This window comes from Salvelinus namaycush, chromosome 14 (genome assembly GCF_016432855.1).
Source record: "Salvelinus namaycush isolate Seneca chromosome 14, SaNama_1.0, whole genome shotgun sequence".
NCBI classification, from domain to species: Eukaryota; Metazoa; Chordata; class Actinopteri; order Salmoniformes; family Salmonidae; genus Salvelinus; species Salvelinus namaycush.
In genome coordinates this window covers 36,620,761-36,647,241 of record NC_052320.1, presented here as the reverse complement: position 1 = coordinate 36,647,241, position 26,481 = coordinate 36,620,761, and the positions used below count along the sequence as shown (strand labels likewise).

The 26,481-nt window shown below is 43.0% G+C and overlaps 2 protein-coding genes across 2 annotated transcripts in view; one reads left to right on the top strand and one right to left on the bottom strand.

The window, feature by feature from the left end:
• The first annotated feature begins 5,236 nt into the window (after window positions 1-5,236).
• Window positions 5,237-6,407, top strand: LOC120058977 (ATP synthase subunit epsilon, mitochondrial-like). Its single transcript, XM_039007733.1, has 3 exons — window positions 5,237-5,361; window positions 5,700-5,824; window positions 6,208-6,407. Coding segments are annotated over exons 1-3 (159 nt in total). The 5' UTR covers window positions 5,237-5,329; the 3' UTR covers window positions 6,210-6,407.
• A 261-nt stretch (window positions 6,408-6,668) lies between these two features.
• LOC120058734 (piezo-type mechanosensitive ion channel component 2-like) overlaps window positions 6,669-26,481 on the bottom strand; it is a 32,652-nt gene continuing 12,839 nt past the window's right edge. The window contains exons 15-51 of the mRNA XM_039007476.1: window positions 26,219-26,260; window positions 25,609-25,733; window positions 25,257-25,429; window positions 24,898-25,074; window positions 24,543-24,689; window positions 24,077-24,277; window positions 23,654-23,858; window positions 19,785-19,886; window positions 19,388-19,553; window positions 18,961-19,204; window positions 18,621-18,717; window positions 18,272-18,431; window positions 18,027-18,116; window positions 17,838-17,920; window positions 17,529-17,594; window positions 17,115-17,227; window positions 16,897-17,017; window positions 16,731-16,802; window positions 16,467-16,633; window positions 16,107-16,306; window positions 15,736-15,883; window positions 11,966-12,054; window positions 11,538-11,796; window positions 11,247-11,435; window positions 10,958-11,159; window positions 10,673-10,802; window positions 10,319-10,466; window positions 10,006-10,220; window positions 9,750-9,908; window positions 9,481-9,628; window positions 9,063-9,251; window positions 8,864-8,956; window positions 8,578-8,747; window positions 8,211-8,327; window positions 7,913-7,992; window positions 7,479-7,707; window positions 6,669-7,284 (exon numbers count right to left, since the gene is read on the bottom strand). Of these exons, the coding sequence (XP_038863404.1) occupies window positions 7,032-7,284; window positions 7,479-7,707; window positions 7,913-7,992; window positions 8,211-8,327; window positions 8,578-8,747; window positions 8,864-8,956; window positions 9,063-9,251; window positions 9,481-9,628; window positions 9,750-9,908; window positions 10,006-10,220; window positions 10,319-10,466; window positions 10,673-10,802; window positions 10,958-11,159; window positions 11,247-11,435; window positions 11,538-11,796; window positions 11,966-12,054; window positions 15,736-15,883; window positions 16,107-16,306; window positions 16,467-16,633; window positions 16,731-16,802; window positions 16,897-17,017; window positions 17,115-17,227; window positions 17,529-17,594; window positions 17,838-17,920; window positions 18,027-18,116; window positions 18,272-18,431; window positions 18,621-18,717; window positions 18,961-19,204; window positions 19,388-19,553; window positions 19,785-19,886; window positions 23,654-23,858; window positions 24,077-24,277; window positions 24,543-24,689; window positions 24,898-25,074; window positions 25,257-25,429; window positions 25,609-25,733; window positions 26,219-26,260 (5,569 nt within the window). The 3' untranslated portion in view covers window positions 6,669-7,031. The remainder of the gene's footprint in view (window positions 7,285-7,478; window positions 7,708-7,912; window positions 7,993-8,210; window positions 8,328-8,577; window positions 8,748-8,863; window positions 8,957-9,062; window positions 9,252-9,480; window positions 9,629-9,749; window positions 9,909-10,005; window positions 10,221-10,318; window positions 10,467-10,672; window positions 10,803-10,957; window positions 11,160-11,246; window positions 11,436-11,537; window positions 11,797-11,965; window positions 12,055-15,735; window positions 15,884-16,106; window positions 16,307-16,466; window positions 16,634-16,730; window positions 16,803-16,896; window positions 17,018-17,114; window positions 17,228-17,528; window positions 17,595-17,837; window positions 17,921-18,026; window positions 18,117-18,271; window positions 18,432-18,620; window positions 18,718-18,960; window positions 19,205-19,387; window positions 19,554-19,784; window positions 19,887-23,653; window positions 23,859-24,076; window positions 24,278-24,542; window positions 24,690-24,897; window positions 25,075-25,256; window positions 25,430-25,608; window positions 25,734-26,218; window positions 26,261-26,481) is intronic.

The window sequence follows — 26,481 nt, the reverse complement described above, 5'->3', positions numbered from 1 at the left end:
ACCAACACAAAAACATCCTATGGCGTTCTGCATTAGCATTGAACAGCCCCCGTGATATGCAACTTTTCAGGGAAGTTAGAAACCAATATACACAGGCAGTTAGAAAAGCCAAGGCTAGCTTTTTCAAGCAGAAATTTGCTTCCTGCAACACAAACTCAAAAAAGTTCTGGGACACTGTAAAGTCCATGGAGAATAAGAGCACCTCCTCCCAGCTGCCCACTGCACTGAGGATAGGAAACTCTGTCACCACCGATAAATCCACTATAATTGAGAATTTCAATAAGCATTTTTCTACGGCTGGCCATGCTTTCCACCTGGCTACCCCTACCCCGGTCAACAGCCCTACACCCCCCACAGCAACTCGCCCAAGCCTTCCCCATTTCTCCTTCTCCCAAATCCAGTCAGCTGATGTTCTGAAAGAGCTGCAAAATCTGGACCCCTACAAATCAGCCGGGCTAGACAATCTGGACCCTTTCTTTCTAAAACTATCTGCCGAAATTGTTGCAACCCCCATTACTAGCCTGTTCAACCTCTCGTGTCGTCTGAGATTCCCAAAGATTGGAAAGCAGCTGCGGTCATCCCCCTCTTCAAAGGGGGGGACACTCTTGACCCAAACTGCTACAGACCTATATCTATCCTACCCTGCCTTTCTAAGGTCTTCGAAAGCCAAGTCAACAAACAGATTACCGACCATTTCGAATCCAACCGCACCTTCTCCGCTATGCAATCTGGTTTCAGAGCTGGTCATGGGTGCACCTCAGCCACGCTCAAGGTCCTAAACGATATCTTAACCGCCATCGATAAGAAACAATACTGTGCAGCCGTATTCATTGACCTGGCCAAGGCTTTCGACTCTGTCAATCACCACATCCTCATCGGCAGACTCAACAGCCTTGGTTTCTCAAATGATTGCCTCGCCTGGTACACCAACTACTTCTCAGACAGAGTTCAGTGTGTCAAATCGGAGGGCCTGTTGTCTGGGCCTCTGACAGTCTCTATGGGGGTGCCACAGGGTTCAGTTCTTGGGCCGACTCTCTTCTCTGTATACATCAATGATGTCGCTCATGCTGCTGGTGATTCTCTGATCCACCTCTACGCAGATGACACCATTCTGTATACTTCTGGCCCTTCTTTGGACACTGTGTTAACAACCCTCCAGACGAGCTTCAATGCCATACAACTCTCCTTCCGTGGCCTCCAACTGCTCTTAAATGCAAGTAAAACAAAATGCATGCTCTTCAACCGATCGCTGCCTGCACCTGGCCGCCCGTCCAGCATCACTATTCTGGACGGTTCTGACTTAGAATATGTGGACAACTACGAATACCTAGGTGTCTGGTTAGACTGTAAACTCTCCTTCCAGACTCACATCAAACATCTCCAACCCAACGTTAAATCTAGAATTGGCTTCCTATTTCGCATCAAAGCATCCTTCACTCATGCTGCCAAACATACCCTCGTAAAACTGACCATCCTACCGATCCTCGACTTTGGCAATGTCATTTACAAAATAGCCTCCTATACCCTACTCAATAAATTGGATGCAGTTTATCACAGTGCCATCCGTTTTGTCACCAAAGCCTCATATACTACCCACCACTGCGACCTGTACGCTCTCGTTGGCTGGCCCTTGCTTCATACTCGTCGCCAAACCCACTGGCTCCAGGTCATCTACAAGACCCTGCTCGGTAAAGTCCCCCCTTATCTCAGCTCGCTGGTCACCATAGCAGCACCCACCTGTAGCACTCGCTCCAGCATGTATATCTCTCTGGTCACCCCCAAAACCAATTCCTCCTTTGGCTGCCTCTCCTTCCAGTTCTCTGCTGCCAATGACTGGAACGAACTACAAAAATCTCTGAAACTGGAAACACTTATCTCCCTCACTAGCTTTAAGCACCAGCTGTCAGAGCAGCTCACAGATTACTGCACATGTACATAGCCCATCTATAATTTAGCCCAAACAACTACCTCTTCCACTACTGTATTTATTTATTTATTTTGCTCCTTTGCACCCCATTATTTCTACTTTGCACATTCGTCCACTGCAAATCTACCATTCTAGTGTTTTACTTGCTATATTGTATTTATTTCGCCACCATGGCCTTTTTTTGCCTTTACCTCCCTTATCTCACCTCATTTGCTCACATTGTATATAGACTTATTTTTCTACTGTATTATTGACTATGTTTGTTTTACTCCGTGTGTAACTGTGTTGTTGTATGTGTCGAACTGCTTTGCTTTATCTTGGCCAGGTCGCAATTGTAAATGAGAACTTGTTCTCAACTTGCCTACCTGGTTAATTAAAGGTTAAAGAAAATAAAATAAAAAAGCATTGAATACATTGCAGTTGAGGGGTTTTCACAACAGTAGCCGGGCTATAAAAAGTCTATTGCCCTGCTAATAGGAAACATTTGCATGATGGGCTACATTCTTTATTGTAACCACAATGTCACACATAATTTGTATCTACCTTTCCAATTACTTTTAGAGTTTGGGATTTACAATTGTGCGCTTTTAATTATTAGTTACATTGTTTTAGTTCGAACGTGCAGACTTTTTTCTTTTTATTATTGTTTAATGTAGGATGCTAAATATTTGACCAGTTGCAATTGTAAGTAGGCCTAATAAAAAAAATCCTACTTCTATTAGGCTGTTAAGCCTCATAGCCTTCCTCAGCCAGTTAAGTTATTTTCTATAGGTCTAGGCTCCATCTCCATCTGTTGGTGTGCAACACTCGCATAACAAGTTAGCTATATTTTCAGCACCAGCCACTGTTCACCTCCTGATTACGCTGCGGTTGCCACCAGTTGTTTTTTTAAATGTAACCTTTATTTAACTAGGCAAGTCAGGTAAGAACAAATTCTTATTTACAATGAAGGCCTACCCCAACCAAACCCGGATGACGCTGGGCCAATTGTGAGCCGCCCTATGGCACTCCCAATCATGGTAGGATGCAGCCTGAATTCGAACTAGGGACTGTAGTAAAGCCTCTTGCACTGAGAAGCAGTGCCTTAGACCGCTGCGCCACTAGGGAGCCATGACCAAAATATACAGTTGAGGTCGGAAGTTTACATACACCTTAGCCAAATACATTTAAACTGAGTTTCACAATTCCTGACATTCAATCCAAGTAAAAATTCCATGTCTTAGGTCAGTTAGGATCACCACTTTATTTTAAGAATGTGAAATGTCAGAATAATAGGGAGAATGATTTATTTCAGCTTTTATTTATTTCATCACATTCCCAGTGGGTCAGAAGTTTACATACACTCAATTAGTATTTGGTAGCATCACCTTTAAATTGTTTAACTTGGGTCAAACGTGTCAGGTAGCCTTCCACAAGCTTCCCACAATAAGTTGGGTGCATTTTGGCCTATTCCTCCTGACAGAACTGGTGTAACTGAGTCAGGTTTGTAGGCCTCCTTGCACGCACACACTTTCAGTTCTGCCCAGAAATGTTCTATAGGATTGAGGTCAGGGCTTTGTGATGACCACTCCAATACCTTGACCTTGTTGTCCTTAAGCCATTTTCCAAAACTTTGGAAGTATGCTTGGGGTCATTGTCCATTTGAAAGACCCATTTGGACCAAGCTTTAACTTCCTGACTGATGTATCCTCCCAAGGATAAACTAGACTTGTGGAGGTCTACAATTTTTTTCTGAGGTCTTGGCTGATTTCTTTTGATTTTCCCATGATGTCAAGCAAAGAGGCACTGAGTTTGAAGGTAGGCCTTGAAATATATCCACAGGTACATCTCCAATTGACTAAAATTATGTCAATTAGCCTATCAGAAGCTTCTAAAGCCATGACATAATTTGCTGGAATTTTCCAAGCTGTTTAAAGGCACAGTCAACTTAGTGTATGTAAACTTCTGACCCACTGGAATTGTGATACAGTGAATTATAAGTGAAATAATCTGTCTGTAAACAATTGTTGGAAAAATAACTTGTGTCATGCACAAAGTAGATGTCCTAACCGACTTGCCAAAACTTTAGTTTGTTAACAAGAAATTTGTGGAGTGGTTGAAAAACGAGTTTTAATGACTGCAACCTAAGTGTATGTAAACTTCCGACTTCAACTGTATATATATATATATATATTTTTCTCTCAGAACATTAACCGTGTGTAGGTAGATAAGTGTGTAGGTAGATGTGGAAAGATAGATACAAATGATTTGTTGCAAGTTGGGGAGGGGGGGTTCATACCTAGCTCAATTTGGGGAGGGGTGGTTCACACCTAGCTCAGCTATTAGACATTTCTTTAGTAAAGGCTGAATAGTCTATAGTTCAGCTAATAGCCCATCCTGCTACGCTTGTGAAAAACTAATAATCATACCTCTTCCCCTTTCCACATATTAAAGATTCCAGTTGATTACATTTAAGTCATTTAGCAGACGCTCTTATCCAGAGCGACTTACAAATTGGAAAGTTAATACATATTCATCCTGGTCCCCCCGTGGGAAATGAACCCACAACCCTGGCGTTGCAAGCGCCATGCTCTACCAACTGAGCCACACGGGACCGTGTTGATGAAGTGTTTTTAGCCACAATTGGCCCCAACCATAATTGGGTCACATTTGGGCACAGTCAATAGCATGCTGGACTTCGGGCTAGAAAACTGCTCGCTTCGTTACATTATTATGCCTGTCTCAGAGCAAATAGCCTGGATTGTTACACCCATCTCGTTCCTCACTCTCTTCCACACATCATTCAGTACACTTGTGGGGCATGCTGGCAGGATGTACTGTTTTTTATTCTGTATATATGAATTACAAATCAGCCTTTACTTAAATCATGTTTCTAGTCTATTGCATAGTTACAATGTGTAATCATTTTTTTTATTTAACTAGGCAAGTCAGTTAAGAACAAATTCTTATTTTCAATAACAGCCTAGGAACAGTGGGTTAACTGCCTTGTTCAGGGGTCGAACGACAGCTTTTCATCTTGTCAGCTCAGGGATTACATTTTGTAACCTTTCAGTTACATGTCTAACACTCTAACCACTAGGCTACCTGCCACCATTGATAGGGCAGTAGTGGTAAACACTGTTGAAGTGTATAATTTTAATACATACAGTTGAAGTCGGAAGTTTGTAGGAAGTTTGTTTTTAACTGACTTGCCTAGTTAAATAAAGTTTAAATAAAAAATACAATAATTTAATGTAGGTAGGCCGTGAATGGCATCACACACCAGTACAGTAGGTGGCGGTGTATGCATTTACAATGTGGATGCGATCCGCCAACCAAATCCCAAAGAAGAAGACGGGTCAACCCTAAAGACGTCATCACGCACATTTCCGAGTTGTCCTTGAACGAAACATCGCTGGAAAAATGGTTGCATACTGGAGACAAGCTGGCCTTAGGTAATATTACATTTTTTTACAATATTACATTTTGCTTGTATTCTGATTGTAAGGTGATGCACTTAAATTATGTAGTTACTAAATTGCATATTTGCTTGAGAGCTCTGATGTGATGGATATGACTATCCAGCTAGCCGGAATGCTAACACGTTCAATGAACTTGACAAGCTTCCTAACGTGTTTCCCGTGAGTTATATCAATTGTCTTAATTAGTGTGGTACCACTCATTTTGTTATACGTATCGTCGTGGTTTAAGAACACATGACAATGAATTAAGTATAATTCAGATGCTAGCCTCAGCCTGTTGGCTAAAGTGTGATTATCTGTGTCCTCTGCAGCTACATTCGCTTCTCTGCGATCTGCGCAAGTGCAGTCCGTGCGGCACTGAAACCCCAGTTCAAAGTCGAGGCACTGAAGGTTGCCGAGTCCAGCGTCAAAGTCTACGTACCAAAGGCTGTAGCATGTAAGTATTGAAAAGACAAATCATTAATCACTACAGTATTTGGGATAAGAGGTGGAGATGCTGGACTTCAATTCATCTACCACCCACTAACCATCACACTATATTTCCTCATCTGCTCTTGCTATCACACCTGATAAAAAAAAATTGTACTTACTGCAGCTGCCAAGTAAGCATGTCAGGTATTTGTCATTACCATAGACATAGAACACTACAGAACTGCAGATTATCAACACACCTTAACGCCCATAGTGGGACAATATCAGCTCTATCAGATTGTCTATGGTCATTACTCTGATAATCTGCAGTTCTCAACAAATAGCTAGCTACCATCACTAGTTCATAGTTTCTAAGATCAGTTTAACTTGACACGCTTTATCCTGCAGGATCTGAGTACGTCATCATGTAATGGATGTTCTTCGGGGCCAAGAGGATCTGTCACTGTCCCGGCCAACATATCTTTGTGATGGATGACAACGCAAGGGTTACATCTAGATTTGTCGAGAGACGGAAGATTTAACAGAATGGATTTTTCCCCTTTAATTTGTAATTAAGAAAATGAAATAAAACTCCCATCTAAAAAGAATTGTCTGCTAGATTGATAAACTCATGCCTTACCTGGCAACATTAACTGTAAGTGGCTCATAAAAAGTGAACACATGTAAAAGTAGGCTAAAAGCTCTGAACTTGGTCTTGTAGTTCAAATATTTTATTTATTGAATTAAATGCTGTTCATGAACTACAGTGTGAAATGAGAACGAATACTTTTAGATTAGCTTTTCAGTGGAGCGAAACAGGGTCGTGTTCAGTGTGTAAAGTTACAGAATGTTGAGAGAGAGAAGCAGGTCTGTTCTACATAATGTATTTCTATCAGCTTTATACAAGAGATTTGTATCTATGATGCAACTAATCTTCAATTAAATTGTTTAACATTAGGAACACTTCTGATTGGCCTATGGTCTAACGTTGTAAAATCATAAGTCACTGAAAAAATGCATGCATTGTACAATCAAAAGTGCAACTCCAGGGGTGTATTCATTACATCTTGCAATGGAAGCTGTTTGGTTCTTAAATTTAGGTAGGTCCCTCCCTGTTTCGAGTGAACGGTTTCTGTTGCAAACATTTTGCAACAGAATCGGCGTGATGAATACACCGCAGATAAGAACCAAAAGCCAAATCGTCCTCTTCATAACAAATGTCATCATGCTCTCTAGTCGCTCTTCTCTCTGGTAATCTTGATCATGGTCTCCGGTGAGCGATACAGGAAGATGAGCTTCTCAAACAGTGTTTCCTCCAGCTCCATCTCGCCAGTCTCTCGCACAACAAAGATGTCCGTGCAGAGCTTCAACACTCGATCCACACATGGCAGCTCCTCAAACATAATGGAGCGGGATATCCCGTTGAAGAATTCCCTGACAAACTTCCCGACGACCAGCACCACAGACATGTACAGGCCCACGATTCTGCCGTAGCAAGGTGGAATCAGGTTGAAGGTCGAGGCCAGACAAGCAACATTTAGCATATAGGATTCCATGGAAAAGGGCAGAAAGAGACTTTATTTAGCAGTGAGAACAAATCAACAAGTTAAAAGGATAGTCCTATCAAAATGTAAATAGCTCCTGGGGCAGCATTGCGACGGTTTTGTTTTTTAACCTACCCCTGTCCTGCAAGAGCATCCAGGCTGGGGGGACTGACTTTGTCGTTGAACACCACTATCTCAAGCTTGTGGCAGCTGCTCTGGATGTGCCCCTGTCCAGGAGTGCATTGCTCCACAATCCACCACTGACCCCCCTCTGCACTTCCATTGTCTTCTGCGCGCTGTAGTTTGATGGACAGGGGCCAGAAGAAAGCAAAAGTCTGCAGGTCCTCAGGCCGATCCGAGTGTTCTGTGGTGTTACAGATGGAACAGGGAAGATTTGAATAAAACGAGAAGCAGAGACCATGACATTTTTAAGATCCCATAGTAATACAAGCATCTGCATTTGTTATGTTGATGTTCTATACCAGGGGTATTGAACTCTTACCATAAGAGGTCCAAAGTTGAGTTTGAGTGTTCTATACAGTATGATGGTTGGATAGAGGGTCACTAACCTACTTTCAGACGGGTGGCCATCTTGGACACAGGTCCTCCGGAACCTTTGAGGAACTTGGGCAGGAGAGACTCAATGATCCTACCAGAGAGATAGAATTGAGCATATCAACACCAATATATAATAACCGTTGTGATCATCTCTTTTATAGTTGGGGTTATTCTGAATGTAACAAGTTCCTTTACATCTAGCTTTCAGAGTTAAGGTTATGTTATTGATGTTATGTAATGTTGACTGTGGTTGTGAACTCCAATAACATTTGATGATATAGTGAGAGTGCTGTGATGATTGAGACTCACACAGAGTCACTGCGTGTCCCTTTAAGCATCTGAACTATCTGATCCCTCAGGGCCCGGTCCTCATACTTCACAGTGTGTTCCCCCACGGTCTCCACGTTCATCGACAGAGACGCATTCCTTGGGAGGAGGGGCACATGTACACTCACAGAGTGAAATCACAACCACTATCACTCACTGGTTACGTCTAGTTGTTTATGGCTGTATCATTTGGCGTATGTTTATGGCACTAATCATACGGTCTTGGCAGTTACACAAAGTCAAAAATCCGGTCCTTGAGCCTCAACGGTGTTGCACCCTGTTCACGTATAACCAACCCAGAGCCCTATCCAACCCTTGTTAATAGCTGGTCCTGCTACACTGCATGTACCTGAGTAGTACCCATCGCAGGGTGATGTAGATATGGGTGGAGTTGCTGAGTTCATGGATCATAGCGTCACGGCTGGCAGGGCTGATGCTCCACAGCAGACTGGCATCACTCTTGATCTTTGCAATGACAATGTCCTCAGCCATGTAGTTCCCAAGGAACTGCATAGCTGACTGAGAGAATGAGACAGGTAAAAAGAGAGAGAGAGAGGAGTACGTCAGAGGTCCTTAGGGTCGATTCCACAGCACCTCAAACTTGCAACTTGTAGCGAGATGGAGAACACTCTTACTGGGTGAGTGGCATAGAGGTTGTTGAGCCGGTTGAGGCCTGCAACTGAGTATGGCACCAGGTTCTGCTCCTGGGCACTCATTGTGAACAGTGGCTGTGAGAAACACACACAGAAAACAACACCAGCACTAACAGTTTCACAGAAGAAGAAAAAACGTTACATAAAACAGCGATTGTGAGCTGATGGGGCCATCGCAAACCTCATATCCTGCTATGCTGAGCTGAATAGAGACATCTAGAGGCTGATTGGTCACTCCAGCCACTGACTTGACCAATGACATGAAGAGGAGGGGGAACCAGATGACGCTGATGAGGAAGAATATGATGAAGCCACCCATTCCATACTTCACCACCATTTTCTTCTTCTGCCCTGGGATGTGTGGGTATTTCTGTACAAATTCATAGTTCAACACAATTTGAAATCAGTTCAAGTTTAACACAATTGTTCTTGACACAAGAATTGTGTGTTCATAGACATCAAACAAACACGAAGACAGACAAACCCCTTCAATTCTACAGTGATTCACCATCGACTATCAATCCGATATACTCTCTACAGAGATGAGTTGGGAACTGTCAACTCCTACCAGCCTATTGGCAGTTCGGCATCCCAGTTACCTTCTCCGACTCCCTCCAGCACTTGAGTATGAAGATGTTGGCATAAATGTCCTCGACACAGATCCAGCTGCCCAGGCTGAGGGTGGTGTCGGTCCAGACCCAGTCCATCACGGCACGCAGCTCTATGAGGAACGGAACCAGGCGGAACCTGAGGAGGAGACATGAACAACCCAATGCACTGGTATTATGGGATTATCTAAAACCCTTACAAGGAAGTGGATGGCTTTTCATCTCGCCTTTGCTTATCTATCATAGAGCATCGACTGTACCCTTGAAAAAGGAATAGGTTGAGGTAGTTGTAGTTCTTGGTCAGGAAGTTTCCCAGCACACCATTTGGGTAGCCACACTTGATCTGGTAGGCCGAGAGGCCAAAGTAGATGCACTTCACAAAGTACCACAACTGTGCCACCTGGTTCATGTTGAACCTCCTAGAACATAAGAGAATGACCGTGAAAAAGGTAAATAAGCAGCTCCTTTTTTATAATTACATGTTTTATTTACACTATAGTAAACGTGAACTCTGACCTCTCAGTCACCCCAGGGAGTATGAAAAACATCCAAAAGTGGATACCAAACACCAGCACCACTTGGAAGACACATTTTCCCATTAGGGTTTTGCGGAGGTACAGAGCGCGGTCCACTATCATGGTGCCAAACTGGATGAGCAGCATGACCAGGAAGGCCGATGGGACCTGGTCCTCCCCAAGAGCATCTGTGATGTCAGCACCAGCACTGTGTTTCTGTTCCGACACAAAAAGAAAACAGTGAAACAGATCCACTAGAAACAAATAGGCCTAATAGCTTTCCAAATACAATTTTGACTCAAACAGGCACTTACCCCAAACGCCCAGTATCCAAATATGATGACAATGAAGTTGACCACGTCAATCAGAAACATGAGAGCGTAGACGTCACACACTGGGCTGCACTCTGGGTGAATTATGTCATAGAAGAACTGCCTGATGGGTAGGTATATATGCAGGGCACTGCGAAGACAAAAGACAACCATGGCTGAAAATATTTGTTCATTTTTAAACCAAAATCAGTACTTAAAGATGCATTCATGTCCAGTCAAAAGTGCTGCCTCCTGGACTTGTTTTTAAACTGCCATTTATCACTGGAGATGTGTAATTAAAGTAACAGAACACACCTACAATACATATCAGTACATGATAGTGCACTAAATGCTCACACTTCAATGATAGCAGCTTTAGCCTCCAGCATCCTTTCTCTAATCAGCTTTTTGATGCTCTCCTTCCTGGTCAGGGGAACTTTGTGGTGCCTCTTCTTCTTGGAGTGGCGCTTTGTGAGCCGCATATCACCTGCAACAATATCCCATCCACATCAAGAGACGTTCGTATTTTCAGGTTGGGTAACGTTTCACATCTGTCCAGGCAACACCCCATTTCAACTTCAATACGCTTTCAAACAAATGAGATGTTTTCAGCACTATGCTTATGCTGCTGAATGTATGTACCGTTTGTCTCGGTGGAGTTGGCTTTTCCACATCTGCAAAACAAGGACGCAGTCGAGGCCGGGAGAGGGAGGCAGGGCAGTCTTTGCTTCGGCTCGTCCCCTTTTTTTTCTCCTCCACTCATCTTAATCTTCTCCGTCTTCTTCTTTAACTTCTTGAAGAAGTCCGGCATCTCCACCTCTTTGTTATCCCAAAGACCGTGGCACTACGGGGAGAAGAAGAAAGTATTGAGAAGTTGTGCTTTCGTATATTCTATATGATGTAACACAGAAACCACCATTCCCGTCAGTACCTTCAGAATGGAGCGATGGAAGAACAGAGCCAGCATTTGTATCAAGTCAAAGAGAACATAGCCATATTTCTTCTCTACCCCAATGATGTTGGGCAGAGCAAAGGGCCGGTCTGCATTGATGCCTCGGTAGACCGAGGTAGTCCAGGGGAAAAAGCCAAACTGGAAAAAATACTTGACCACCACAATCAGCTGGAAGAGATAGGAATCATCAATCAACCCTCCATCTAACCAATCAACCAACTAACCAGCCAATCAACATATCACTCCGTTGGGGGTGCCTGCTGTGCGTACCTCTGTGTAGATGATGGCAGTCATCCAGAAGCGCTTGGTTGGGCGTGGCACAGACAGCATGGCCCAGAGGAAGATAAGGATGGGCAGGATCAGGCTGAGCAGGGAGGCAGACACCATGTGGTTCAGGATGATCACGAAGTAGCACAGCATCTCTGACTTCGACACCATGGTGTTGTACAGGGCAAACACCAGTCTCAGGTGCCTCGGGAGAGACTGGAAAAACTTATCAGACTCTTCAATTTCCTCGTTATCAAACATGCTGCAACAGAGTGCAAAAGCAGTATGTGAGTATCCTGAAGTGTAAATTAAATGTGTGATACTCAACTTTAATTTACTACGAGGTAATGTGACACAACTGAATGGGTCCACTTGACTATACCACAATTGTAACCAGAAAAGCCACAAAGTCCCAATCTCCCATGACTGACTTGTTGAGCAGCAGCTCACTAGCCGTGATGTTCCTGGTCTCGCTCAGAGGCCGGGGGGAGTCTGGGAAATCTTCGCACTTCTCATCACACTCCAGATAGTCCAGGGAGATAAATCCTGAAAACATCACAGCTTGTTCCCTCTCTTCCTCTTCTTCCTCCCTCCATTCCTCCTCCTCCATTCTATACTCCTCCTCCGCTGTATACTCCCCCTCCTTTCTGCGTGCATCCTCTCCTTCACTGTCCTCCTTATCAGGAACAGTATCATCGTGGCTGCTGAAAATAATGTAATTATATGAAGTAATAAGATGGAGTCAAAGACATTATTAAGATAGAAGAGTTTATAAAGGTGTATAGAGAGTGAGTAGATATGAAACAATATATACAGTAAGTCTGGTATACAGAGTAGAGAACCAGAAGTGCATAAGTGAAGTCACCACTTAGATAATTCATTTGATGACACAGTAGTAGCAATACAAGGATATAACATCTATAGAAAGACAGGAGTACTTATGGGGGAGTTGTTGCTGTATATATTCAGAACCATATCCCTGTCATGCTTAGAGAAGATCTTATGTCAAGTGTTATTAAGGTATTGTGATTGCAGGTTCACTTGGCACATCTAAAGCCTTTTCTTTTGGGGTGTTGCTATAGGCCACCAAGTGCTAACAGTCAGTATCTAAATAATATGTGTGAAATGCTTGATAGTGTATGTGATGTAAACAGAGAGGTCTACTTTCTTGGGAACCTGAATATTGACTGGTTTTCATCAAGCTGTCTGCTCAAGAGGAAGCTTATCACTGTAACCAGAGTCTGTAATCTGGTTTAGGTTATTAATCAACTACCAGGGTGTTTACAAACACTACAGGAACAATATCATCCACATGTATTGATCACAGTTTGCTAATACTGTAGAACTTTGTTCTAAAGCTGTATCAGTACCCATTGGATGCAGTGATCACAATATAGTGGCTATATCCTGTTAGAACTGTTAAGGCTCCATGGGTTGATGAGGAATTAAAAAACTGTATGGTTGAAAGAGATGGCAAAAGGAGTGGCTAATAAGTCTGGCAGCACATCTGACTGGCTGACTTATAGCAAGTTGAGTAATTATGTTACTAAACTCAACAAAAAGAAGAAGAAACTGTATTATGAAGCCAAGATCAATGCTAAAGAATGATGGGAAAAAAACCTTGCAGTACTTTAAATGAAATGATGGGCAGAAAGATGGTTTATTCATCACAAAACCATTCGATGTTGCCAATTACTTTAATGATTATTTAACTGGCACCTAAGTGGCACAGCGGTCTAAGGCACTTAGATGCTCTTAGAAATGCAAACAACGAACAGTCAGCCATCGTTCTCATGTATAAAAAAACGAATAATGAAAAAAAAGCTCTGCAAGTTGAAAATTGTTTGTGTGGGAGAGGTGAAAAAAGTATTATTATCGATCAATAATGACAAACCTCCTGGCATTGACAACTTAGATAGAAAGTTATTGAGGATGGCAGCTGACTCTATAGCCACTCCTATATGTTATATCTTTAATCTGAGCCTAGAGGAAAGTCTTTGTCCTCAGGCCTGGAGGGAAGCCAAAGTAATTCCGTTACCCATGAGTGGTAAAGCAGCCTTTACTGGTTCTAACAGCAGACCTATAAGCTTGCTGCCAGCTCTTAGTAAACTATTGGAAAAAATTGTGTATGACCAAATACAATACTATTTCTCTGTAAACAAATTAACAACATACTTTCACCATGCTTATAAAGAAGGGCACTCAACATGTACTGCACTGACACAAATGACTGACAATTGGTTGAAAGAAATTGATAATAAGAAGATTGTGGGAGCTGTACTGTTAAATTTCAGTGCAGCCTTTGATATTATTGACCATAACCTGTTGTTGAGAAAACGTATGTGTTATGGCTATTCAACCGCTGCCATATCGTGGATTCGGACCTATCTAATAGAACTCTGACCTATCTAATAGAACTCAGAGGGTTTTCTTTAATGGAAGCTTCTCTAATGTCAAACATTTAAAGTGTGGTGTACCACAGGGCAGCTCTCTAGGCCCTTTACTCTTTTCTATTTTTTTAAATGACCTGCCTCTGGCATTAAACAAAGCATGTGTGTCCATGTATGCTGATGATTCAACCACATACGCATCAGCAACCACAGCTAATTGCAACGTGTACACTGGGAGTCAGAAAGCAAGTACAGGGACTCCAGGTGAGTGTCATGAGGCGCAGGTGCGTGAAACGATGGTGGCAGGTGTGCGTAATGATTCGACAACTGGCGACAATGAGCGCTAGCGAGTAGGAGCGGGAGTAGACATGACACTAATGAAGTCACTGAAACCCTTAAAGAGTTGCAGTCTGTTTTTGGAATGGATGGCCAGTAATAAACAGGTCCTGAACATCTCTAAAACTTAGGGAATGATTTGTACCAAATACAATGCTCTAAGTTCTAGACCTCAGCTGAATCTGGTAATGAATGGTGTGGCTGTTGAATAAGTTGAGAAGACTAAATTACTTGGTGTTACCTTAGATTGTAAACTGTCATGGTCAAAACATATAGATGCAATGGTTGTAAAGATGGGGAGAGGTCTGTCCATAATAAAGAGATGCTCTGCTTTTTTGACACCACACTCCACAAATCAAGTCCTGCAGGCTCTAGTTGTATCTTATCTTGATTATTGTCGAGTCATATGGTCAAGTGCTGTAAAGAAAGATCTAGTAAAGCTGCAGTTGGCCCAGAACAGAGTGGCACCTTTTACTCTTCATTGTATTAAAACTATGCATGCCAGTCTCTCTTGGCTAAGAGTTGAGGAAAGACTAACTATGTCACTTCTTGTTTTTATAAGAAACATTCATGTGTTGGAAATTGCTAGTTGTTTGCATAGTTAACTTACACACAGCACTGACACACACACTTACCCCACCAGACATGCCACCAGGGGTATTTTCACAGTCCCCGGGTCCAGAACAAATTCAAGGAAACGTAGAGTATTATACAGAGCCATGAGTGCATGGAACTCCCTTACATCTTATATAGCACAAGTGAATAGCAAACCTGGTTTAAAAAAACAAATAAAGCAACACTTCACGGCACAACGCCTCTCCCCCATGTGACCTACTGTCACGACTCCGACCGAGGCAGGCTCTCCTTCCCGTTCGGGTGGCGCTCGGCGGTCGTCGTCACCGGCCTATTAGCTGCCACTGATCCTTTTTTCCCACTCCTTATGTGTTTATTGGTTACACCTGTTTTGTATTTGTTTGTAATTAGTTGGGCTTATCAGTCAGCCGGCCCGCCCGTTTCTTTGTGCGGGATTGTTAGTTGGTAAGCGTGGTGTTTGTTTCGAACTATACGTGTTTGTGTATGTTCGAGTTGGTTACTGGACTGTTTTCGTTCCCCCCATGTCTGGGGCAGTTTAATGAGAGCACCCAGTGTATAGTAGGGTGGCCGAAGTTCACCGTGTTTCATTAAAGGAACATTTGTTATTGCATCCTCTGTTTCCTGCGCCTGACTTCGCACTCCGACACCCAGTCCTTACACCTACTTGTTGTGTGTATGTACTGACATGTATGTGTAACTGATAGATGCACACACACGCGACATGTTAACGCTTTTAAATGTAGATAAATTGTAAATTATTTTGTCTGTAATGATTTTTTCTTTGTGTTGGACCACAGTTAGACTAGCTGTCGCCATTGGCGTCGGCTAATGGGGTTCTTCATAAATAAACAACAACAAAAACATCACCTTGGTGGAGGGACTTCGCTGTCAAATGAGCCAAGGTCCAGGTTGGCAGTTTTCAGTAGTTTCCGTCTGAGTTGCTCGGCAGTTGGCTGGAGTAGAGGAGGGTCATCCAGCTCATCCAGAGTGGGCTGTCGAGACCCCAGCAGGGTCTCATCCGTCACGCAGCTAAGACATGACGACAGGGAAACATGGTGACCATCCTGGTCTTACGAGGCCATTTATAAATCCTCCATATAGAGGTTATGATGCAGAATAACATAATAATAGAAAATACTACTTCATAATTAATTCAAAAGTAATCCGTTCTGTATAACACATGCAGTCTACGTACGTACGGAATAGAAATGAATTCACGAATCATGACTATAGGTGTTACATCAATGCAGACCTGGACAAGCTGCTACCCCAGGAGATTTTGGAATGGGCGTGTTTCAGCTTTGAGTAACCTCGCGGTGATGAGGGTACAGGTGGTGGGGAGGAGATGGGGAGAACTATGTCATCTTGTTCTTCCAGCGAGGCCAGAGTGTTCTGCCTAGACATCCAGTTCTCATAGAAGCGCGTCACGCTCTCCTGTGACACTTCTTTCCCCTGTAGAAGGAACAGGGGAAAAGATAGTCTTTTATTTGTATCATCACTGCAGGCAGGACATCATTAAAACAGAGTTAAATTGAGTGAAGTCAAATGAAGTATCCCCTGCAATACACAAAAAGCATCTTGGAGAGTTAGAGTGGATGAATGTTTCATACACCTTTTTCTGTTGCTGGCCTAGAAGAGCCCTCTCAAAGCGCAGCACTTTGGTGATGTCCTGGTTATCTTTGCAGAAAGAGTTAAGGCCCTCAGTGATGTCATCCAAAAGGGACAGGATAAACACCCATAAAAACTTGAGTGAGTAGATGATCCTCTGAAATATATTTTCTGTGAGAGGAGAGAGTCGTTAGAAACCTATCAAGTTAGAAGCAGTGCAAGGACTTAGTTAGTCTACTGTATACCTCTGTGGAGGTGGAATGTTTACCTTTCTCCTCCTCTTCATCACTCTCTTCCACCTCCAACTCGTCCAACTCCTGAGACTCGGCTCTCTCAATGCCTTGGATCAGACAACGACACAAAATAATACATGACTTATTCTGTCTCTATGACAACATTATGCAAACAGCCCCATACAAACGAGCCCCACTTACCTTGCTGTCTTTGCAGCTCTCTCTTTGCCCTCCTCTTCTCCTCATTTTTCATCTTGTTCTCTTCTTTTTTGTGCAAATCCAGGGCTGCTTTGGAGCTTGTGGCCCATGCCTCATAGGCTATCTGTGGAGAAAGGAGGCACACAGTTTGACATCACATTCAACAACATCCACAAATACTATTTTACTTGTCTTTATAGTTTGTCTTTTATGGCCCTCGCCTGAAAAGCAGATTTCTTCTTTAGTGGAGCCTCTTCCTCTTCCTTTTCCTGGACTTCCTCCTCTTCCTCTTCACTGTCACTCTCAAAAAGATGGTAGCCACAGTTGTTCTCAACTGAGGGGAAACGACAGAAGTGTCAGACAACAAAGACAAACTCCTACTTATGCATCCTACTTTATACTGTTGCAGTATATAAATGGTTTTGATTACTTGAATCAAAAAGTGAGTATTTATAATGAGATGAAATTAAACCACATCCCATTATATACACGAGGATTCAGCACCCGATCTAATAAGGTGGAATCAAGCACGTTGTTAATCTTTTCAAGCCATATCCATCCAATTTCCCCATTCAAGGTTCTTTCTGTAACTGACCAAATCGGAATCATGTTAGTTAGATTTATGGAACACTTACCGCCAGGCCGTGAGACCCATGGTTTCCACCATTTCCCCTGATCGTTCACAGCCTTCTCACTCTCACCTGGAAAACATATTCACCCATTCATCCCGACATCATAAATGTATCCGTTCATTCAGTGAGAATGACAAGAATAATGATCATGATGAGTTGAGTCTCCCACCACCTTAAAATGATGTAAAGCAATTTGAGCACCAACTCTAGTAGGGGGAAATACAAAGATCCGGTCAAAGAGTATACGTTTAAGAACTGACCCTCCGTCAGTGGTTAAGTACAACTTCCACTAGCTAGCCCCATGAGGCTCACCCTTTGGCACGATATCAGCAGGGGGCATTGCTGCGTCTCCCTGGCCAGGCTTACTCTTATGTTTGGATTTGATCTTCTCCATCCTAGAGGAAGGAATCAACACAGTGAATTCAAACAATGCAACAATAGCAAACCCATTAGACTGAAAACTAAATGAGAACAAACCAACTGCTGTGGCATAAGTCTTACTGCTTCTTCAGCGTCGCCACAGACTTCCTCTCCATCTCCAGTCTGGCAGCAACCAGTTTCTTCACCTTGACTTCAAAGAGCTCAGCACCCCTTGAAATATGAGAGACAAACAACCTATGACGTCCTACTTTCAGTGGGTACCATTCCATAGATAAACATGACTTTTTCCAATAGTACCAAAGTATTCTAAAATCATTGATAGGGAAGTGGTCAGAAACTAAATGATGATGATTGTTATTATTAACCTGGAGGCCAGGATCTTGGAGGCCCTGAGGTCAGACACCACATACAGGAAGTAGTAGCTGAGGAAAACCCTTCTCTGAGCCAAGAGCACGGTGAAGCAGATCGCATCCCACACGATGCCCGCCTCCCCCTCCGGCAGCTCACACTCATCATCAGGAGCAGCTGGGAACACACACACACATATATACACACAACTGAGATGACGCACGCACACACACACACACACACACACACACACACACACACACACACACACACACACACACACACACACACACACACACACACACACACACACACACACACACACACACACACAGTGTGTTAATCGGTATTATCAGTCACACTTACAGACATCATAGCCTTTGACTGTACAGACCATGCTGAAGGCCTGAATGAGCCAGCAGCCATTCTTCAACAGGCTGTCCAGATAAGCACACGAGCCAAGCTGTGGACACACATACAGCAAGTCAGATAGCACAGAGGAGAGAGAAGACTGGACTTGAGACAGTGAGTTTGTGAAGTTAGTGAAGCACTAACACAGAACAGGCAGTTAGCATTGACGAGTGATTAAAATCGACTGGGTTATTAGCATAATCTGTCGTACGCTATGCATAATACAGTATATGAATGAAAAAACACTTTCAGCAACGAGGATAGGCTAGCCTAGGCAATTAGTTAGCTAACATACAGATAGCAGGTTCTTCATGCCAATGACGAAGCAAGTGTATCCGATGAGGCAGTCCCAGAGCCTGAGGATGTTTCGTACGGGCTTCATTAGCAGGCTTCCTCCAAACAGCATGAAGTAGAAGCAGGCTACCAGGTAGCCGAGGCAGAATATGTTGATGCGGGTGGTGCCCGTGATGAAGATGAGGCACAGCACTAGCCAGAAGAAGTAGCTGAACACAAAAACCTTGGCGATGTCCAGGTAGGACCTGAGGTAAGGAGAGACACAGACATATCCATATAACCATATGAGTAGGTCCAAGATTTTTTTCCAGACCTGACTGGGAAAAAAACCCTAGTTGAAAATTCAAAGTTTTCCTAATCAGGCCACGTTTCACGAAAACGACAAAGCAGTTGTCTAAAGCCCACGCTAGCGAAGGGAGCCCTCTGACCTGCATTGGAGGAAGTTGTTGACGGGAATGTACTGGTTGAAAGAACGCGGGTCCAGGCTGCGGCTGATCTCCACGTTCTCCCCTGCCATGAGGCGCACGGCGGCCCGGTTCTCCTCCTCAAACACCTGCCACTGCAGCGTGGAGCACAGCAGCAGGAGGTGGTCGTCTGGACACACAGCAAAACAAAATGGCTGCCTTGTTCACTTATGTAGGAGTTACAGATTGATGGTGTATGAAGGGATTTACAGTACACACTATATATAGTAGACAATGGCCTGAATCCTTGAGATATGCATGTAACTCATACTTTCACGTAAATCAAGAATGAATGCCAATGCGAGATTTGCCCACAATTTGTGAATTTGGAAATGGCTGGGATGAACACAAAGAGACTCACAGAGGATGAAGGAAGGGGCGGGACGCATGGCAAAGTCAGGCAGGTAAAGCCACTTGATGAGGTTGGAGGTCAAAGCCTGACTGGAGGTCCTCCATGGATAATCTGACAGAGAGAAGAGAAGATTGAGAAGTTACGCTGGACAAAAATATAAACGCAACATGTAAAGTGTTGGTCCAATGTTTCATGAGATGAAATAAAAGATCACAGAAATGTTCCATAAGCACAAAAAGCTTATTTCTCTAAAATGTTGGGCACACATTTATTTGCATCCCTGTTAGTGAGCATTTCTCTTTTGCCAAGATAATCCATCCACCTGACATGTGTGGCATATCAAGATACTGATTAAACGGCAGGATCATTACACAGGTGCACCTTGTACTTGGGAAAATAAAAGGCCACTAAAATGTGCAGTTTTGTCATACGACACAATGCCACAAATGTCTCAAGCTTTGAGGGTGTGGGCAATTGGCATGCTGACTGCAGGAATGTCCACCAGAGCTGTTGCCAGATAATTTCATGTTAATTTATCTACCATCTACCATACAATGTTGTTTTAGAGAATTTGGTAGTACATCCAACCGGCCTCACAACCACAGACAGTATGGCGTTGTGTGGGCGAGCAGTTTGCTGATGTCAACTTTGTGAACAGAGTGCCCCATGGTGGCGGTGGGATTATGATATGGGCAGGCATAAACTACGGACAACAAACACAATTGCATTTTATCGATGGAAATTTGAATGCCCCATGGTGACGAGTTCCTGAGGTCCATTGTTGTGCCATTCATCCACCGCCATCACCTCATGTTTCAACATGATAATTCATGGCCCCATGTGACCTATACACAATTCCTGGAAGCTGAAAACGTCCCAGTTCTATCATGGCCTGCATACTCACCTGACATGTCACCCATTGATCATGTTTGGGATGCTCTGGATCGATGTGTACGACAGCATGTTTCAGTTCAAGCCAATATCCAGCAACTTCGCACAGCCATTGAAGAAGAGTGGTACAACATTCCACAGGCCACAATCAACAGCCTGATCAACTCAATGTGAAGGAGATGAGGCAAATGGTGGTCACAGATACTGACTGGTTTTCTGATTCACACCCCTACCTTTTTTTGAAGGTATCTGTGACCAACAGATGCATGTATGTATTCCCAGTCATGTGAAATCCATAGATTAGGGCCTAATGAATGTATTTAAATTTACTGATTTCGTTATATGAACTATAACTCATTAAAATCTTTGAAATTGTTGCATGTTACGTTTATATTTTTTTTCCATAAGGAGTTTCAGAGTAGGAATGCTGATCTAGGATACGTTTAGTCTTTTAGATCATAATGAATAAGATTGTATGGACAGATCCTAGATCAACACTCCTACCCTAAGTCACTTTGTAGATACTGGCCCTGAAAGTTACTCTGGTGTAAGGCCTATGTAATATGCAATCATGTGTGAGAGAAAAATTGCAAGATTATGTTATAATACTTTCATTGCATCAAATGGTTGTTTTATGCAACAGAATAGAGGGTTCTTATTACTCTATTGTGACTGTGTGAACTGAAAGTGGGCCTCCGCGAGATAACACTGACAGGAGATTTACGATGTCTTTGGGGATACCACATTCCAGAGCATGAGTTAATGTTTCTGTTCTATATGGTACCAGCGAGAGATGACCCCTGGGCCAGACCTTGGTCTCTATACAATGAGATACTGTCTGCTGTGAATTATTAGTATCTTTCACACAAATCTTAACCTTGTGACCCATTCCATACATCTGTTGTTTGTCATGAACATCCAGGAGGATGGACTTTGCTATAAAATGCTGTGGCTCAAATCCGCTCGTTGAGTTCTCAGTAATCACCTCCAGGGGTGATTACCGAACAGCTCCATTACTGCAGTAATTAAATAATACAGTTGGATTGTTTTGAAAAAAAAATCTAAAAGTCTCTCCTTTTGATTACAATAATTCCACCACACGTGTCACTCAAATCCTAATCACACTTTAACTATGGTGAAGAAGACGGTTCCCATTAAGCATTTACCGTCAGGTGATGTCATTTGGACGTCTTTTTTTGCTACTATTTGAACCAGGTGGTCTTTTTTAGGTATTTTTTTGGTGCGGCCTGAACCGGCCTTGATTTAAAAGTCTACTGACGTTGATTTCTGGTCCTGTCCGGATCAAATCTGAACCAATCATGGATGTCTATATTTGGTACGGATTTGGTCTGGTCCAGACTGGCCTTGATTTGGTCCAAATATAGACAGTTTTGATTGATCCACTAGGGTGCTTGCTTTTTACTCCATGACCAGGGTTTGTTATTTGCTACATTGGTGTCAGAAATGGGATGGCAGCCATGACCGTGAAACATCATGACTGGTAGCCTAAGCATTATAGTGGAATCTCCTTCAACTAGCCCAGAATTCCATTGATCTTGCTATTAAGTACTGTAGTGAGCGAGTATAGGCCTACACTTCCCATTAAGCAATTACCAACGGCAAAGTCTTTTGGACATCTTTTTTTTGGTCTTGTCTGGAGTGACCTTTATTTGGCACAAATATAGACGTCTAGGTTTGGTTCAGATTTGGTCCGCGCTGGACCGGCCTTGATTTCAACGTCCACATACTTCCGGTCCAGCCTATATTTGGCCCAAACATAGACATCTATAATTGGTTCAGATTTGGTTTGGTCTGGACCGGACCAAATCTGAACCAATCACAGACATCTATGTTTCACAAGTTAGGACAGCACAGTACAGTATGGTAGAGCACAGCAGAGTACAGTACATTACAGTACACAGCCCAGTAAAGAAAAGTAGAGTATAATACAGTAGAGCACAGTAGAGTGCAGTAAAGGATAGTGTACTGAATTGTACCCTACTTTACTCTAATGTACTCTACTGAACTAAACTCTACTGAACTGTACCGTACCCTACTGAATAAAACTTGACTGTCCTGTATTGTACCATACCATACCGTACTGTACTCTACTGTGCTCTACTGTACTAAACTGCCATACTGTAATGTGATGTTAAAACTTGTGAAATATAGCCAAGACGTCTATGATTCATTCAGATTCGGATCTGCTCTGCACTGACCAAATTTGTACTTGTTTGGGGGCGGCGGTCATTAGAATAATACTCAGCATGCTTTGCAAGTGTTTGTCTTTACATTTACATTTTGGTCATTCAGTAGATGCTGTTATCCAGAGTGACTGACAGTCAGTGCATTCAACTAAGGTAGATAAACAACAACAACAACTCACAGTCATAGCAAGAAAATAATATAATCTGTAACCGTTCCTAGAATGTTACTGTAGATGAAGTGGTGTGTTGGTTTATTCTGTAAATTAGACTAATTTCAACATCAACGCTGCCAATTTGAAAGCTTTTTAAAAAGCTAACATAAGTACATGTGACAGATGGGAGCAATAATCAATATTCTGTTGCGTTCTTCAGTTGGCTCCTCTTTCCTATATAATTGTGATATAATGCTTACGTCATTGAGAATGTATGTACAGGTGAAATTTGTCCATAGAATCAATGACCGGAAATACAGATTTTCAACGTCTGTAATTTATACTTTCAACGTCCCCATAAGATGTCTCTTTGACGTCCGGAAAATACTTATTTTCGATGTCCTGAAAAGACACCTGAAAAGACGTCTTGTCAACATCCATTTGCGACTTATTTTCGACGTCCGGAAAATACGTATTTACGAAGTCCGTAAAATACGTATTTTCGACATCCGGAAAATACATGTTCTAACCTTCCTTCAGCACCTGAAATGCATGTGATGTCAGCATCATTTTGTCAGCATCATTTAGCATTTTGCTTACTGGGTTATCTCCAGATATCTCTACTTACCGACACAGAGAGCGGGAGGGATGCCGATACAGAGCAGGTACTGCAGCACCATGAGGCTTGCAGTGAAGCAGCAGTACTTAGGCCACACTTCCCCCATGGCCTTCCTGCGTCGTCGTGATAGAACGGCCATCAGAGCACAGGAGTGCAGCAGCGAGTAGAAATCCATCCGCTGGCCAATCACATTCACCGCCACCACAAAGCACACCTGAGGGACAGGAGGACCATCTCAAAGAGCTATACAACCACCGTGACATGATGATACTACAAAAATGAAAACATACAGATTAACAGCAAAGACAACTATAGATAACTTCAGAAACTGTATTTCAAATTAAAACACTACAAAGATCATACAAATCTCAAATGGAAGTAAACAGTAAAAGAGGCTATTGCAGCCCCAAGAATCGGTTGGAGCTACTGTACCTCCAGGCCAAACTTGTAGAAGAAGTAGTTGATGAAGTATTTGATGCAGGGCAGGATGCCATGGTCCAGGTGCTGGCGTGTGATGCCCTGGAAGATAATGCTGAAGGTGGGGACCTTGAGGTTGTTGTGAAGACGGTAGTAGAGCTGGTGTCTAGAGACCGTCACCTCAAACACCAGCAGCCCCAGCACCATCAGGTGGTTCTGACGTCAAAGACAAACACAACCAAAGAACACTCAGACTACTGAACTATAGAACCACAGATCAATGAAGCTACCACGCTAATAATAGAGAGGATATTCATTTATATGTGCCGTATTTACCAATATGCATTAATCTGTTATTAATATGCATATATCTCAAAATCTCTTTCAATTAATTTCATGGTTTTACAGTGCATGGCAGGATTGACAAATGACGTCGATATTACTAAATAACCACGGACACTGAGTAAGAAGCTTGTCTTACGCTGAGACAGGGCAGGATCCTGTCTTCACACTTGCGCAGCGCTCCACACCATATGGCTGGGTCAACAGGCTTAACATACAGCACAGACCTCCTCAGCAGCTCTGCCATGTTCCCCTCCAGCCCTGTCCCATTAGCTGACACAAGGCTCTGACACACAGAGACACATACTACTGTAAACATAGATAGTCACACATACGCAAGCATAAAAATACCAGTTGACACACAGTCCATTGTATCTAAACAATGACATAATCCCCTTGGGAGCCAACCATTACTGAGTATATATTGCTATGCCTGTGGAATAATTAGTGAATATTTGGTCAGTGTTTCACATGCCAGTGGTAAGTGAACTCACAGCAGTGCAGTTGGAGGAGTACTCCAAAGGTTTGATGACCTTGAGCTGGTACAGCATCTTACACACCACCATGACACAGGCCCAGACCGAGGACACACTGGAGGCGATGGGGCGGAGCCGGGGGAAGGGCAGGGCGAAGGTCCACAGAACCAGGAACATGAAGTTCATCAGGGACACCTGGGGCACAAAGAAAAAAGAAAGAAAACAAATGTTTTGTGCAGACCTCCTACACTGCATAACATATTAGGTGGTAAAATCAGGGCAGTGTAAATGCAGTGAATACAATATAGAAGGTACTATAAATGGGGTCAAGGTACAATGAGAATGTGGAGTTCAAGGGTCACATAAAGATATCTGACCTCTTGTAGGGACACCCAGATGATGCCAGTGGAAACAATCTTGAGGCTGTGAACCTCCAGCAGCCTCCAGCCCATCTCCTGAGCCCGCTGGAAGATAGCCAGAGCCTGGAACAGCAGCAGGCTGGCCCGGTCCACTATCAACCCCCACTGGGTCAGACGCTCCTCTGGGGGAACTGACGGACACAAAAAGGACATCAGACTCAAGGTCAGATGTAAGATCTGAAATGCTGTGCTAAATTTGACAGACTTTTGTTTATGTGGCATATTTGCTTGTACTGTCTTTGTGCTGTTAAAATTGTACTTTTCGTACAGTAAATTAGAATCTGAATCTCAGAGTCTCAGTGGCACACACCTGTTCCTTCCTGCTCCTCCTCAGGTTTCTCTGATGAGGCAGAGAGTCCATCATTCTCCAACGTGTCCTGTATCCCCACACGTTCCGACTCCCCACTCGTCTGCTCACTCTGCTCCTTCGCCATCCTAGCAGAACGAGGGTAGGCAAGTCCATCATGGATTTAATCATTTTAATACATTATACTGTATAATAACATTATATATGATGCCATACATTGTCTTTTTTCATCCATGTACAGGAAGAAAGTGTATTAAGAGTGTACCGTTTCTGTAACTTTTCAATGTTCTCTTTAATTCTGAGGAAGAATAAACATCAGTTAAACCTTGCACTTACAGTGGAAAAAATGTATTACATGAAATTATCTGAAAAATATTTATTTTAAATTACTCAGAATTAATGACGGACTGATGGATTTAAATTATTTATCTGCACTCTCAAATGGTGCTGCTTTCTCTGTATAATAACGCCAACATGTTATAACATGAGATTAACATATTTGTACACTCCTTACTTTGATTTTGCCTAACTAAGGTTGTTTAAGATGACTCAAACTCTGAGCAATCCATTGTGTGAAGCATGCCATTCAAGGAGACAGAAATACAACTCTTACATGTCAGCTATCACATTGACTGAGTTCCTCAGCTCCTCCTCTCTGGGTGAAGAGATGGACAGAATGGATGAGACACAACAACATAGAGATGGATGGAGAATGACAGACAGCTTATTTCCCCCCCCAAAATAGGAAAGAACACCCCAGCAAGTATTAAACCATTGATTTGGGGGACCAATCAGATCAAAATGTTCAATATCTCTCTGCAGCACAGGAGGTTGGTGGTGACTTAATTGGGGAGGACGGGCTCGTGTTTTTTTTAT

What these genes read in the sequence shown, in the direction of transcription:
- LOC120058977 (XM_039007733.1), top strand. Translation starts at nt 5,330, where the DNA reads ATGGTTGCATACTGGAGACAAGCTGGCCTTAG. An exon ending in TGGAGACAAGCTGGCCTTAG is followed by an intron (nt 5,362 to 5,699) that starts GTAATATTACAT and finishes TGTCCTCTGCAG; the next exon opens with CTACATTCGCTTCTCTGCGA.